The 14,679-nt window shown below is 43.5% G+C and overlaps 1 protein-coding gene across 4 annotated transcripts in view; it reads right to left on the bottom strand.

Moving 5' to 3' along the window:
* Positions 1 to 10,854, bottom strand: part of ILDR1 (immunoglobulin like domain containing receptor 1) — a 30,183-nt gene extending 19,329 nt beyond the window's left edge. For all 4 annotated transcript variants that reach the window (XM_026494624.4, XM_026494635.4, XM_057306682.1 and 1 more), the window contains exon 1: positions 10,608 to 10,854. In XM_026494624.4, the coding sequence (XP_026350409.2) occupies positions 10,608 to 10,662 (55 nt within the window). In that variant the 5' untranslated portion in view covers positions 10,663 to 10,854. The remainder of the gene's footprint in view (positions 1 to 10,607) is intronic.
* Positions 10,855 to 14,679: the final 3,825 nt, after the last annotated feature.

Below are 14,679 nucleotides of genomic sequence, written 5' to 3'. Positions count from 1 at the left end.
GCATGACCTGTCACCTCCTTGGCGCCCAGTAAATGTTTGTTGAACAAATAAAGGGATGTATGACCAAGAATACATTAACAGTAGAAACTGGCAGGACAGGTGGCCAACCTGAGCATGAAATAAATAAAAATGATCAGACTGTGACAAATTTTATTAAGAAAGAGTTGAAGATATTAAGAATTTTTCTTTTGTCTTTTTAGAAACTCCCTCTCCCTAGCCTCCAAAGCTACAAACATGCAGCTCCAGGTCTGCCTTGATGAGGAACCCGGTGGCACAGAGGGCATGGTCAGAGGTCCACACATAACCAACATGTTAGAATGTTCCCGTGTTCCCGTTTTGACTGAGATACTCCCACAAACAAACATTTAGCTCCTGCCCTCACCCCTTACACAGCAGCTGGGTGGGCCTGGCTCAAAGACCATGGCCACACAGTTCTGGATCCTCCCTCACGTTCGGGACACAGCCCTTGTAAGATAGTAAGCCGTGCCTTATGATGGGCACATGTACCCACTTTCCTCACATCCACAGAGAAAGAACAGGGTGCAGCTCAGGACAGGCCCTTGCCCCCAGAAATGACCCAAACTGTCTCCAGGGCTGGGCTGAAATAAGGATGGGCCTGTGACAAGCATGCTGGACAGAGGGTCTGCAGAAATGCGGGGGAGACCTGTGGACAGGGAAGAATCATGGAAGAAAGAAATATAAGCTGGACCCTAACACTCAGGTAGGATGAAGATTACACACGAAAAATAGGACGAAGGCAGAGAAACAGTTTCAAGACAGAAGGAAAGAGAGAGCAGAGTCCCTTATCAAGAAGGGGCAGCTACTTGGGGAACCTGGAGGGAACCAGCCCCTGGCTTTATGGGAAACAGAGGGATAAATAAGGCGGGGCTGGTGGTGGTGACTGGGGGTGGGGAGACCAGGTGGAGTCTAGATCTCACTGAAGCATCTATTTCTAGTTAATGGGTAATCACGGAAGACTTTTCTGTAGAGTACTAGGGCAAAAGTGGATTTTTTTAGGAAGCCTGTTGACTTCCTCATCCAGCTATAAAGATTATCATTTTGAAAATGAGCCTTGAGCAGTTTGGGGGGAAAATAGCTTCTGCCTCTACCAGCTGTAAGATTCCTGGAAATTAGTCCAATCAGAATGGAAGAGCCGGTGACGAGCATCTCAAGTCTAACGTGGATTGTTTTATAATCTGCTTTATTATTTTTGCTTCTCCACTCTCACCATCCCCCTTTCTTTTTTCCAGAACTGACCTGCAATAGACCTTGGAGTTTTCACCCAACACAGCTTTAACCAAAGAGAAGTCACTACAGGTAAGCTTTTGACGATGACAAGGATGGCACTGTCAACACTAGCTTATTTGGCTCGGTAAATATATGGATTAGAACAGAGATAAAAACACCCGTTTATGGTCTAAACAAAATCCTATGTTCACACCGTACTTTCAAATATTTTCTTTTACACACCAAATATGACCCCTGGGAGAAAACAATCAGGGCCATTTTTGCACACCACAAATCTGAGACTGGAAAAGATGAGCGGCTTGTCTGTGTTCATTCACTTTCTAAGGAGGTCAGAGTCAAGATCCCGCCCTGAGCAGTGCTCTCTCCACTCTGCCCGGTTCTTCTCTAAATAAAGGAAAATGTTTGGTACTCATTAGCCTGCAAATAATCGGAGTGGACAGCCAGGGGACAACTGGCAGCAGTCACTCTGCTACTGTGATTAATAACCTACATATTCTTTGTTTTGCTGAATGGTAATTAGACATACATAGCAATTCATTCAAAGGGCAGTAGTTAACATTATTCGTGTAAAGGTGGAACATCGGGCAGGAGGGCAAGTTTGCTGGGAGTCAGAGAAAGGAATTTGGAAAGGAGTTTCTCTGGGGGAGCTTTGAAGATTGCTGAATCTGACACTCTGAGGGAGGAGAACGGGGACAAGGGTGATCACCTTCATTACCAAGTCCTCCCTCAGCTCCCGTTCCATGAATGCCTTTATTATGCCAATACACACCTTCGGTGACACGACTCACCTTTACCAACGTCAGCACTGGCTTTGCCTGGGTACTATTCCTTCACCCTCTCTTTGATTTCATCCCCTCTGTGAATTTCAAGCCCTGAAATACGTCAGGTTCCCATGATTTTGACCATACTGAGCTTACTCACATGTTCTCCGGGGGTCTGCCAGCCCCACAGCAACCTGCCCAGCTCTCAGACCTTTACCCCTGGCCTTCTGCAAGAAGAGCGGGGAAGAGGCCCAGGACAAAAGGTACTGAGCAACCAGCAAACCTCGCCCCCTTTGTCTCAGCCATGGCTCTGGATCTCAGCATCTACTGCGTGCCAGGTGACGTACACACATGGTCCGTGCTCCTCACAAAACCCCCTGGGTGGGAACAGTCCTCTTCATATACATGGGCAAAGGTTCAGACACGATAATAAGCCAAGCCCTCTCAGCTTCAGGATTTGGTTTTGCTGGAGTTTTGGTTTTGCTGGTTTGGGTAAACCTCATCTCTCCCACGCAGGCAAGCTTGACTTTCAAAGTGGAAGTTTGGTGCTAGACTCAAAAAGCAGGAGGATTTTCCAGATTGGGAGGAGGACAGCCCATCTTAAAGGCAAAACCCTCCCATCCTTCTTGTCCTTTAGCCTTGGACTTCTCGGTAAAACTAACCACATTGGGCATGCACACTACTACGCAGGTAAAGTCTTCAAGAAGAGACTAGGAACAGCAGAATCTGAGCTGAAAAGAGGAACAGATTCAACAAGGTAGATGTCCTTTTTGGATCTGTGCTCTTTAAACTGTTTTCAAATTCTTATATTTTCTTTCTGTTCTTTTTTGAGGTGGGGGGAGGGGCAGAGGGAGAAGGAGAGAGAGAATCATAAGCTCGGGGCTCGATCTCACAACCCTGAGATCATGATCTGAACTGAAATCAAGAGTCAGATGCTTAAACGACTGAGCCACCCAGGCGCACCTCTTTCTATTCTTAAATGTCCTTCATCCTGTGGCATCTCCATCCCCTCAGCTAACTGCCATCTGATTTCCTAAATATCTCGATCATTTTCTTTTTGAAACTTCAATTCTGGAGACTGACTTCCTAAGTTCAGATTCTGCCTCCACTCCCCCACCAGCTAAGAGACCTGACAAGTTACTTCCAAACTACGGTTGCCTCTTTATATTCAAAGCTGGAATGATAATAATATTTCCCTGATAGGAGTGTCTGGGTGGCTCAGTCAGTTAAGTGTCTGACTTGTGATTTTGGCTCAGGTCATGCTCTCAGGGTCCTGGAATCCAGCCCTGCACCGGGTTCCCTGCTCAGTGGGGAATCTGCTTGTTTCCCTCTCCCTTTGCCCCTTCCCCACTCACACACATGCGTGCATGTGCTCTCTTTCTCTAAAATAAACAAATCTTTCAATGTTTATAGCAGCAATGTCCACAAGAGCCAAAATATAGAAAGAGTCCAGATGTCCACTGACAGATGAATGGATAAGGAAGATGTGTGTGTGTATGCGCGCGTGCGTGTGTGTGCGCGTGCGTGCGTGTGGCGGAATATTACCCAGCCATCAAAAAGAATGAAATCTTGCCCTTTGCAATGATGTGGATCGAACAAGAGTGTATTATGCTAAGTGAAATAAATCAATCAGAGAAAGACGAATACCATATGATTTCAGTCCTATGTGGAATTTAAGAAACAAAACAGATTAACATAGGGGAAGGGGAGGAAAAATAAAATAAGATGAAAATAGAGAGGGAGGCAAACCATAAGAGACACTTAATTCTAGGCAACAAACTGAGGGTTGCTGGAGGGGGGGTGGGTGATGGGTATTAAGGAGGGCACTTGATGTAATGAGCACTGGGTGTTATATGCAACTGATGAATCACTAAATTCAACCCCTGAAACTAATAATACAGTATATGTTAACTAATTTGAATTTAAACGAAGAATGTAAAAATAAATAAATAAATAAATAAATAAATAAGAGGGGATTAAAAAAAATAAATCTTAAAAAAAAAAAAAAAACAAAACTTCCCTGATAGTGTTGTAGTAAAGATTAAATGAGATAATAAATGTCTGGCACTTAGCAAAGAGCCTGGGACATAATAGCCACTGAATAAACATTAGCTCTTACTTGTATCATTTGTACTTATCTTGCCCACCTTAGAGATTGAGGTCAATTGAAAACAGCATGTAAAAGTATTTTGAAAGAATTAAAAGGATACAAATGTAAACTGGCATTAAAAGCTTTTAAAGCTTCGTCACTTTGTCCCCTGGCAAACCCACTCAGGTTGTCTCCTCTGAAAGAGGGAGGGAAACCTGTCATTTAAGGGTGGAAACTAACTTCAGATGAGATATCCGAGCTCCTAGGAAGGAGGGAAGTGGAAGAGGATTCTCTGATTCTTACCATGAAGTACTTTCCAAGACGACACTGCTGTGCAGAGTGGGGACTACGTCCTATATTAAAGTTGAAAGGAAACATACCAACAAAAGAGGATTATCTTTACAATTAAATGCTATGTGTTCCAAACACATGCATATCTTTGTATATTTCTTTATTCAGTCTGTCTTCCCTGTGTCATATCAGATTGGGCAAGATGTTTTACAGTTTCTAGAATATTTTATCCATACAACACAGGGATATAGATACAAAACTTTTTTTTTAAATTTTGTTTTAACTAAGAACTGTTTTCAGGGGACTGAATGGCATTTCCCCTCCTTTACACATGAAGGGTCCTGCCTGGAGAGGAGTGGCAGGCAGTGGGAGGAGCACGGTCTTTCCAGGCAAGGGGCAGTGGCTTAGTGCTAACTCCTGACAGAAGGTCTCAATTCTTGAGTGTTTTCATGTACCCAGTCACCTATGCTCCATTAAGCAGGTTAACAAAAAGTACACAGTTTAATCCTATCAGAGTTTATGTCTGAGCAAGCTATCTCCCCAAGTCTATTTGCCATCGGTACTTGTTACATTTCCTTAGATAACAGTACAAATATGAAAGGATCAAGTGGAAGAAGGAGTAGCTGTGAGTGTGAACCAGAAGTAAGGGATCGAGAGAATTAGGAGATGGGGAAAGGGGACAAAGAGAAGCGGGCTGGGGCAGAGGAGGAATTACGTCTATGTATTCCATGTTGAACGAAGGTCTGGTGTACGCTACTCCGTAGCGTGAGGCTCAGGGCGGTGCTAAGCATGTGGCCATGCTAGGGAGGAAACATATGTACTGGGCACTTGCTATGTTGTTAGCCATGGTATCAGGTGCTTTCTAATATAGTATCTCATTTAACCTTTGTAAAACACCCATGAGATAAGCCTTATTTTATCTCCATTTCATAGATGAGAAAAATCCTCAGGGGGGTTAAGTAACTGGTGTAAGGCCACACAGCTCGTGTTTGCCAGCATGCCTTGTACGTGGTATGCATTAAACATTTGCTGAACAGAAGAACAAAGAATTCACACAAGACAGGCTAAACTGCCTGGAGCAAATTTTAAGCACTCTAAAAGTACAGAAAATAAATAAAGTTAACCATTTGTAGCATGGCCAGACAAAAAAACAAAGTGTGTGGCAATGGAGAGGGAGTACGGGAGCACGCCCGGATCACTGGGGAGAAGGCTACCCGAAGGAGTGGGGCCAGAATGAGCGAGCCTTGAAATCCAAACAAAGAGCTTTAACGCATTCTTAAAAGCTATGGAGATCTAGTAGAGGTGCTTGGAGGATTAGTGTGAAGTGGGAAAGATGAACCCAGGTAGGTTAACCTATCATCTGGGTCAAGGCTGGTTGGAAGGAGACAGAGACAGTAGCAGGCCTCGAGGCAAGGAGATGGTTAGGATGCTTAAAATAGGCTAGTGTGAGGTTTATCACCTGGATTAGAAAAGAGGGGGCAGATCCTGGGATTAAGAAACAGAACATGGTGATTAATAGGGCTTGGGAAATGAAGAAAGTGTCAAAACTGCCTTCCTCTGACCCCACCTTACACTAAGATTTACAGGTTGAAAACTACAGAAATAAATGTGAGGGGCACCTGGGTGCCTCAGTCGGTTAAGCATCTGCCTTTGGCTAAGGTCATGATCCCAGGGTCCTCAGATCAAGGCCCGCATCAGGCTCCCTGCTCAATGGGGAGGCTGCTTCTCCCTCTCCTCCTTGCTCCTGCTCTCTCTCCTATTTCTGTCGTTATCTCTGTCTCTCAAATAAATAAATAATCTTAATTTTAAAAAAAGAAAGATGAGAGAAAGAGGACACATGATCAAAGTCTTCTTAATTCTTAAAACACACCATTTTACTTCTTCCCCAAGGACATGATATAATACAGTCCTGTGCTGAAAGAAACCCAGCCGGACAGTACATCAATGACCCAGCATCTTATTCCACGGCATCCTTGTTGGCTAATAAATAGCATTTAGTTAGATATCCAGGAGGCAATCTATTTCTATTTCTGCATACCAGGATTCAATTAGACAACACAAACTTGCTCCATGGTATGAAACAGGGGAAAGAGCCATGGACTAAAAGTGAGGATGCTAGGGTTCTGGTGTCAGCTCTCAAACTAACTCCATGGTGTCAGCCTAAGGCTGTGACCTTCCTGGACACAGATTTCCTTATCTGCAAAACTGGCCCAGAGGGGAAGACAGACAGGGACTGGTGTGATTTGTACTTGAGTTCAGCAGAGCCCTGGGATTCTGGGGAGCTACTTCAGGGACCCCATGGAGGTAATGAAGGAGCAGAGTGGGCAGCTCCCATCCACCACCCACACCCCGCTTAGCCTGAGAAGTTCCACTTTCCTATCCACTACATTGGGGGTTGAGATGTCATTCAGTCTTTACCGTGATTCCACACTTTATCCCCACCACCAAGGGAAAATTACTGGCCTATATGCTCTCTAAGAATCGTGTCCCTTAGGAGTCAGCTGGCTGATTTCCCGAAGAATGATACAAGTTGAGAGCTATGTGAATCTGTGAGTTAACTCCACTCTATAATCTTAAAAAAACTCACAGAAGCCCCAATGAGACACACCCTTTTAGCATTTGGGTGGAAAACTAAAATTTCACTCCAGGAATAAACTTTGAGGCTGGCTGGAGGTAATCAGAACCATGAGCCAATAATGGAAAAGGCTGCAGTACTTACTTTAGATTATCTTGATGTTTTGTTTTAAGGAACAAGTATCATTTGTGTGCTAAAAGTTTCTTTGTAAATAAAGACACTTTGAAGAAGTACAAAAACAAATAAACCAAAACTCTGACAAGTGATCTTTCCACAGCTCAGAGCACAGGGACTGTGGTAAGTTCCCAGGACTTCCTGACCTGAGAGGCTTCATCAGGGCCACAGGTCACACTGACTAGCTAGCCAATATCCAAATCTGATATATTTCCACTAATGGCCCACACTTTACAACTGCAGAAACTTGGATGCTAACCAGAAGCTGGGTTAACTCTTCTCTAGAAACAGAAAATAACAGGGTGATGGACCAAAATGAACATACTCTTGGGTTTTCCAAAGTTCATAATGCAATTTGCAGCAGAACTTGAGAAAATCAACTTACTGGATTTTTCTATTTAATGTTAATTTGGGGACTATTTTCTACTAATTTAAATGCTATTAAAATAATATGTGATGTCAATTTGTTATTCTTTTATCCAGCATAGTAATGGGTTTGTGTGTATGTGTATTTTTGTTTGTTTTATAAATCTTATATATGTGTACATGTTACAACATAAACTGTATTTCTTAGTGAGAAATGTAAAAAAAAAGTTTGAGGAAAAGCACTGCTTTGGCAGATACTGGAAGTGAGAGAAGAAACTTGATTTTCAGTTTGATCTTAGAGAATTTTAGGAAGTTTGGTCTAAAAATAAAGAGGTGGGGGTGGTGGGGAGGGACCCAATATTTCCTGAGTGATGACCATTTTGTAGATACTGTGCTTGACCTTAACCCCCCCAACATAAATTGGCCTTATGGGAGGGTGGGAAGTGTGACGGGCTCGTCAGGAATTTTACCTGTTTTCTAGATGAAGGGAATTGAAGTAATTCCTCTGAAGTCACAGCTAGTAAGAGAAAGAATCTGAATTCCAATTCCAGACAGTCCACCTGACTTACTATTAACTGCAGTTTCTTAGCTATAGGGGAAGGAGGAGGAGGGGACACTTAAATTGTTTCTTTAAAGTTAGCTCTAAAAAGTCCCCCTTGGGTCTAAATCATGAGTATTGTTATCACCAAGGTTAACATTTATTAAGCCCTCACTTTGTTTCAGCCACTATCTTAAGTGCCTTAAAATCTTCATATCGCTTAATCCTCACAAAAATCTTGAGATATGTACTATAATCATCCCGGTTTACTGCAGACTTCCAGCAGTTCAGTAAGTTGACCAGAGTCACACAAACATTGAGGATGCAAAATCCAAATGCACATTAAATAGCTGAATGCAGCTTTTTTTTTTCCTTCGTCTTTTTTTTTTTTTTTTTTTTTTTACATTTCCTAAACACATTTGGGGAAAATATCTGCTCAAATAGTTATTTCCTCTCAAAGTGTTGGAGTCTGAACAGCTGAAATGTCAATTTTGTACCTATGAAATAAAAGTGAGATTAGATGTTCACTTAGGACTTTTTTGAATTCAGAATTCTCTGGTTCTAAAGCAGGTCATGCAGGTAGGTTTCTAGTTAAAGAAGGCAGGAAACACGGCAGTTTGTAGAATTTTACCACTTCAGCATCGTGCTACTAACACTGCATGGCTCTTTCCTGAACAATTGGAACCCCACTTTCTAAAGTCCCTGTCCAGGGGCGCCTGGGTGGCTCAGTCAGTAAGCATCCGCCTTCAGCTCAGGTCATGATCCCAGGACCCTGGGATCGAGTTCCGCATCAGGCTCCCTGCTAGGTGAAGAGCCTGCTTCCCCCCCTGCTTGTGCTCTCTCTCTAACAAATAAATAAATAAAATCTTAAAAAAAACAACAACAGTCCCTGTCCATTTAGCAATCTGCTTACTATAAGAATATACCCTTTGGTCATAATCACTGTATTTGAAAAAATGTTCAGTGTTCAATATTCTTCATAAGAATCAAATAGCCTTTAAAACATTATGCTGATGATTTAAGGATTGGGGTTTATATCCTAATAAGATCTTTGTGTGTAAGGCTTCTTTTCTTATTCTATTGACCTGGATGATGGCTGGCTACAAAGTCCTAATCTGGGGATGGGGTGCTAAGGGGCAGAGGTGGGAGTAGACCTCGATTTTCCTGAAAAGGCAGCTCCAGCAGCTTCAGAAACACCTAGTTGCTGTGGAATTTGAGCTAAACACATAAGGCAAAGGAGAGAGGACTGTGAGAAGCTGGGACGTTTAGGATTTTGCTGTCACAGTCTAAGCGGGTAACTGCTCTGGTGGAATTTCAGGCACTTCAACTTAGGTGAGGTTTAGTCCATTTCCTTGTGTACCATGTGTCCAACATCTACCCTGGTCAACTTCAGACAACTGATAGGACACATATCTTGCAGAAAATGGCATGAGCCCGAGGATCTTAGGAATACTGATTTTCCAGTTTTCTCACCCTTTTGCAATTCTCCGTTTTTTATTCTCAGCATTAAGCTTAAACTATTGTAGAATCTTGCTGAATGAGATTTAGTTACATCCGAGTTGTCTTCAAGTCCTATCAAGCTGGTAAAAATGAAATTCTGCCCGCACCTTCATATTACATCTTTTCCCTCAGAAAAATGCAAGACTCAGGTTGGTCTGTGAGCAAACTGAGCAGACTTCCCACTGACAACCTAGAGATGAGAGGGCAGTTATTTCTAAAAGAGGGGGTGGGGAATGGTAAAATGAAATTTCCAAGGGAACTCATACCGTTCTGTTTGCAAGGTCACACCTACACCCAAACTGAAAAGGGCTGGAAGTCCTGCACAGTCAGGCACTGGGCTATCCTTTCCTACCTGATTTTACTCCTGCAGATATGTACTCCTGTCACATTTCCAAGAGATACACTGAGACACCAACCCATGCTTTCCGAAGGAGACGGTGGGAAGGTTAAGAGAAGGGAGGGGTGGGTGGGTGTTTGGGCACCTGATGGGAAGAGAACGAACAAGGAATAAAGTTAGGAAAGTGGGTGGATACAAAGAAAGTAGAAAAACGACACTGAACATGATGAGCAAAGAGACGCAAGGTTCAGTCCTGTAAAACAGGTTCGGAATCATTTCGAACATCCCATGACACTGAGGACACGTTATAAGCTCCCAGGAGCGACATAAATGCATTTCTGTCACCATATTGAAAACCTAAAAGCAAGCATCCGATGAAAGGGCAAAGTAATGAGGGGCGAAAAGACTGGTGCTTCCACGTTTAACAGTTCAGCTTTCGAGACCAAAAAGTGCCTACAGACTGCAGGACGGAAGCCCAGAGGCTCTGGGTTTCTTCCTTATTTGCACCTGTTTCGCAAGGGCCGGGGCTAATAAAAGAGGAAAACAACAGGTTCCCACAGGCAGAAACTCGAGCCAGTCCCCGCACCTCCTGGCGCCTGTGCCAAGAGCTGCCAGAGCGCGGCCCAGGCCTCCACTGGCCTGCCTGTGACCAGTTCTGCAAGGCCAGGCAGCAATGGCTTCCTGTCTCCCCGGGCCCAGGGTGAGACCCACTTTGTCCCAAGGCTCACCTGCCGGGAGCCAGGTGAAGAGCAGTAGCCAAGGCGCAGGCAGCTCGGGGCCCATGCCGGCCGCTCTCTGGCCCCTGTCAGCTCAGGGGCACTGCGTCTCTCTTCAACGGCGGCCGCCCCAGGACGCACCGCTTCTCCAGGGAATCCCTCCGCTGTCCGCTCTCTCGGCGCTGGGCGGCGGGAGGGCAGGCCGCGGTCCCCGAGCAGGTACGGCCCCGGCTCATCCCCACCTGGGCGCGAGCGGCTCCGCCTCCCGCCCCCCACGCGCCGCCCTTTCCTGCTCCGCCCCCCGTCCCGGAGGACCCGGGCCACCTTTCCTACCAGCCACCGCCTCCTCCCCAGGCTGCCAGGTAATTCGTCTCGCTGGAACCCTGTCTCTTGCCACACCTATAGAGAACGTTACCATTTTCCCCCCAGAAGTTCTTGGGAAATCTTATCCCTAGCAGACTTCTTCCCCTCTTTGTAGAATTATGTGGATATAACTTTCTGGGGTGTATTTCCTACGTTGTATTTTCCATTCCCTCATACATGCTTGGAAAACCTTTTTTTCCCCACTAAAAACACACGAATATGAAGTTTGCACATAATGTCTGCTCAGGTTTTCTAGAAACTAAAGATGGACAGTATAACCTAGCGAGATAGATTTAATTTTCCACAAATATAGAAGTCATAGATGCTTATTATAGAAAAGTTAGAAAAATAAATTATTGGAGATAAGAAAAAAATCCTGCTGCCACCACTCATAGTTAGGCATTGTTAGTGTTGATGTATTCCTTGTTCTTAGTTTCCCTCCTGCGTGAAGTGCAGCTCAGCAGCCCCTCACTGACTCAGCCCTCCCAAGGTCTCTGCACCAGGCCAACTAGGATATAATCCAGTCTCTCCTTTCTTGGCAGGAACCCACCAGGAGCGGTAAAACACACCTGCCTTCAGGAACTAACCAACCAACAACATTAACTTGGAAAGTCACCTAAACACTGGTTAATGGAAATAGCAAGCTGTTTTATACACTTCTCCCTTATTAGGGATTATTCATTGTACTCTCCTCCCCCCCCACCCCCAGCCGCCATCTTTTTCCTTAAGAAAAAAATTATAAAGATGCATTAAACATGGTTTCTGCCCCTCAGGAAGCTCCCATTCTCATCACTGCCCTTGGAAGGCAATATTATTTTTCTTAAGTGTATCTCCTGACCTGCTCTGCTGTGACGGGTGCTCTTCATTAGAGCTACTGGTGTCCCCCATCTCACTTCCTCCCAGAGGAACATCCTTGTCCTGAAACTGGTTAGAGGTCAACCCAGTCCCTTCTCCCAGTTTCCCCTCTTCCCCCTGAGTCTGGCCTCTAGTTCCCCAATTGGGCCTCTCCACTTTAAATGTTTTTCCTGTAGCCTCTTCTCTTCAAGAAAGTGGGAAGTAAATTCAGGTAGTACATGGCCAAAGGCAGATGGTACAGTATGTTCAGGGGCCTTTAGACCTTCCACAGTGGAATCTCAGCACAGCAGCTGAAGCAGGATATAATGTGAGGGGTGCTCCCCCAGCCCCCTCCAGACTGTGAATATTGCTCCCAGGAACATTGTATGTATTTGAGTGTTTGTGACCTTGAGGGGTTTGTGTGGCCCCTAGATTTGTAAATTGCTCTAGACAAATTTTCAATCCCAGTCTAAAAAAGTATGAGCCCTCTCTTTCAAACCTACCTCCCATGCCCCTCAGCCCTTGTTTTGCTATAAAGGTCATTTTTAGTACTCATTGGAGGCCAACATTTCTCCATGTTTATTCCATGGCATGTTAATAAACAGCATATAGAAAAAAAGGCTCTGTGATCAAATTCAAGAAATGCTGGATTAAACTAAACGAAACATTTTTGCAGCATTTCTCAAGCCCTTAGAGTGCCACTATACGTTTGAAATTTCTTTTTTTTTAAAGATTTTATTTATTTATTTATTTGACAGCTCACAAGCAGCAGGGAGGGGCAGAGAGAGAAGCAGGCTCCCTGCTGAGCAAGGAGCCTGATGCAGACCTTGATCCCAGGACCTGGAGATCATGACCTGAGCCAAACGCAGACGCTTAACTAACTGAGCTACCCGGGTGACCCTACATTTGAAATTTCTAAGGAAATAAGTCATATAGCATTTTTCAGTATTATTCAACCCCAAAGCCCTTTTTCTTATACATATCTTAGGGCAGATGTTTCATGGAACATATTTTGGGAAGTTCTGGAGGGCTAAACCCAGCATAACTGGAGGCATACATTGGAGGCTGCTATAGTAACAAAATATGACTTTTACAAAGGTTATCCCAAGTGTAGTAGAATTAAAATGTTTTTATTTTTTCTTGGGATTACTCATTCAGTTGAACATTTACCTCCATTGCTTTTCTTGGAGTGAACACATAGATTATATATTTCTCTGCTTACTACATGCATCTTTTTCTTTACCACTTATATTCTGTACCAAGCAATGTTCTAAGTGCTTTATATGCATTATCTCATTACATTTCTACAGTAACTATACATAATAGAGACTGTTTTTCTGTTATTATCAATTCCATTGATAATAATGTGGCAGCTGAGGTACAAAGAAGTAACTTGCCCAAGGTAACAAAGCTTGTAAGTGGTAGAGTTATGAATCTAAGTGAGGCAGTCTGACTCCATACCTTCTGCTGTTAGCTCTTAGACCATACAGTCTCACCTAGCTATGTCTCGATCTGAATTTACAGCTAGTTGACTCTGTCAGCTACTGCTGTTTGTTTCCACAGAGATCATTTAGCTCTATATGAAGTAAAACTCCATTCCACTACTATGAGCTTTCCTGGGCCAGTTGTTCTGCCAACATGTGGCATTGGTTCAATAAAAATTTGGTAAAAATATACATTTGGCTCAGAACAACAAACAGTTCTTGTATTGCTCAATATAGAAGTGAAAGTCACTTGACCTGCTGATAGAGACTGAGACAAAAGTGTCCTCATATACAAAGTAAAAATAGGTACCATTTATTAAACACTTATAATGTGCTTGGGACTATTCTCAGCACTTTTATATTAACTTCAATAATTCTCTCAACAACACTGAGGCAGGGATTATTATTGTCCCCATTTTACAGCTTAGGAACTTGAGGGACAAAGGTCCAGTTACTTACCCAGGGTCACCCAGCTTGTAAGTAGCAAAGCTGGGATGCAAATTCAGGCAATCTGCCTTCAGAGAACACACCCTTAATTACTACCCTAGCCATACTGTGTTTCTTTGTGTTCATTGGTCCAGAGTCTAACCACAAAATACAGAGCTTATGATTTCATCATTTATAATCACACTTTCTAGTTAAAACTGTCCATAAATGTTACTGAATACTTGTCTCTATATGCATGTACATCTCTTCTTAAGAAAAGTGTGATATTTTTATATCTAACTGTGTATTTATCAAGAACGAAAGAAAGAGGGGCGCCTGGGTGGCTCAATCGGTTAAGATCTGCCTTCAGCTCAGCTCATGATCCCAGCGTCCTGGGATCAAGGCCCATATTGGGCTACCTGCTGAGCAGGGAGTCTCCTTTCCCTCTCCCTCTGCCTGCTGCTCCCCCTGCTTATACTCTCTGTCAAATAAAGAAATAAAATATTTTTTTTAAAAAAGAATGAAAGAAAGAAAATAAGCATGTAAGTAAAAATACTGCTCCAGGCCATTAAACCTAAAGGGAGGCAAGAAATGAAACTAGCTAACTGATGCCACAACGTTTGGAACACATCTTATGCATTTTGTATGTCTGGCATCTAGCTGACATATAGGTGGTGCTCAATAAATATTGCTGAGCTCTTTATCCATAGTTTCTGAAAGAAGTGACATGTGAGCTGGGTTTGAAAGTGAAAAGATTTTGCCAGAGCAATCCAAACAGAAAGACTATGTGCAAAAATCATAGCACCAGGGAATAGCACAGTTGAACTATAAGCACTTCAGTTTTGCTAGGGCAAGGTGGGGAGTGGTAGGAAAATATGTTAGAGAGCCAGGGTAAATAAAGGGCCTTGTATGACCAGCTGGAGAACTAAGACTTCATACAGTAGACAATGGGAAAGCAGTGAAGGGTTTTAAGCTGG

The sequence above is a fragment of the Ursus arctos genome, unplaced genomic scaffold (genome assembly GCF_023065955.2).
Source record: "Ursus arctos isolate Adak ecotype North America unplaced genomic scaffold, UrsArc2.0 scaffold_4, whole genome shotgun sequence".
In the NCBI taxonomy this organism is placed as follows: domain Eukaryota; kingdom Metazoa; phylum Chordata; class Mammalia; order Carnivora; family Ursidae; genus Ursus; species Ursus arctos.
The sequence above is the reverse complement of the archived record's forward strand: the minus strand, read 5'-3'. Positions and strand labels throughout refer to the sequence as shown.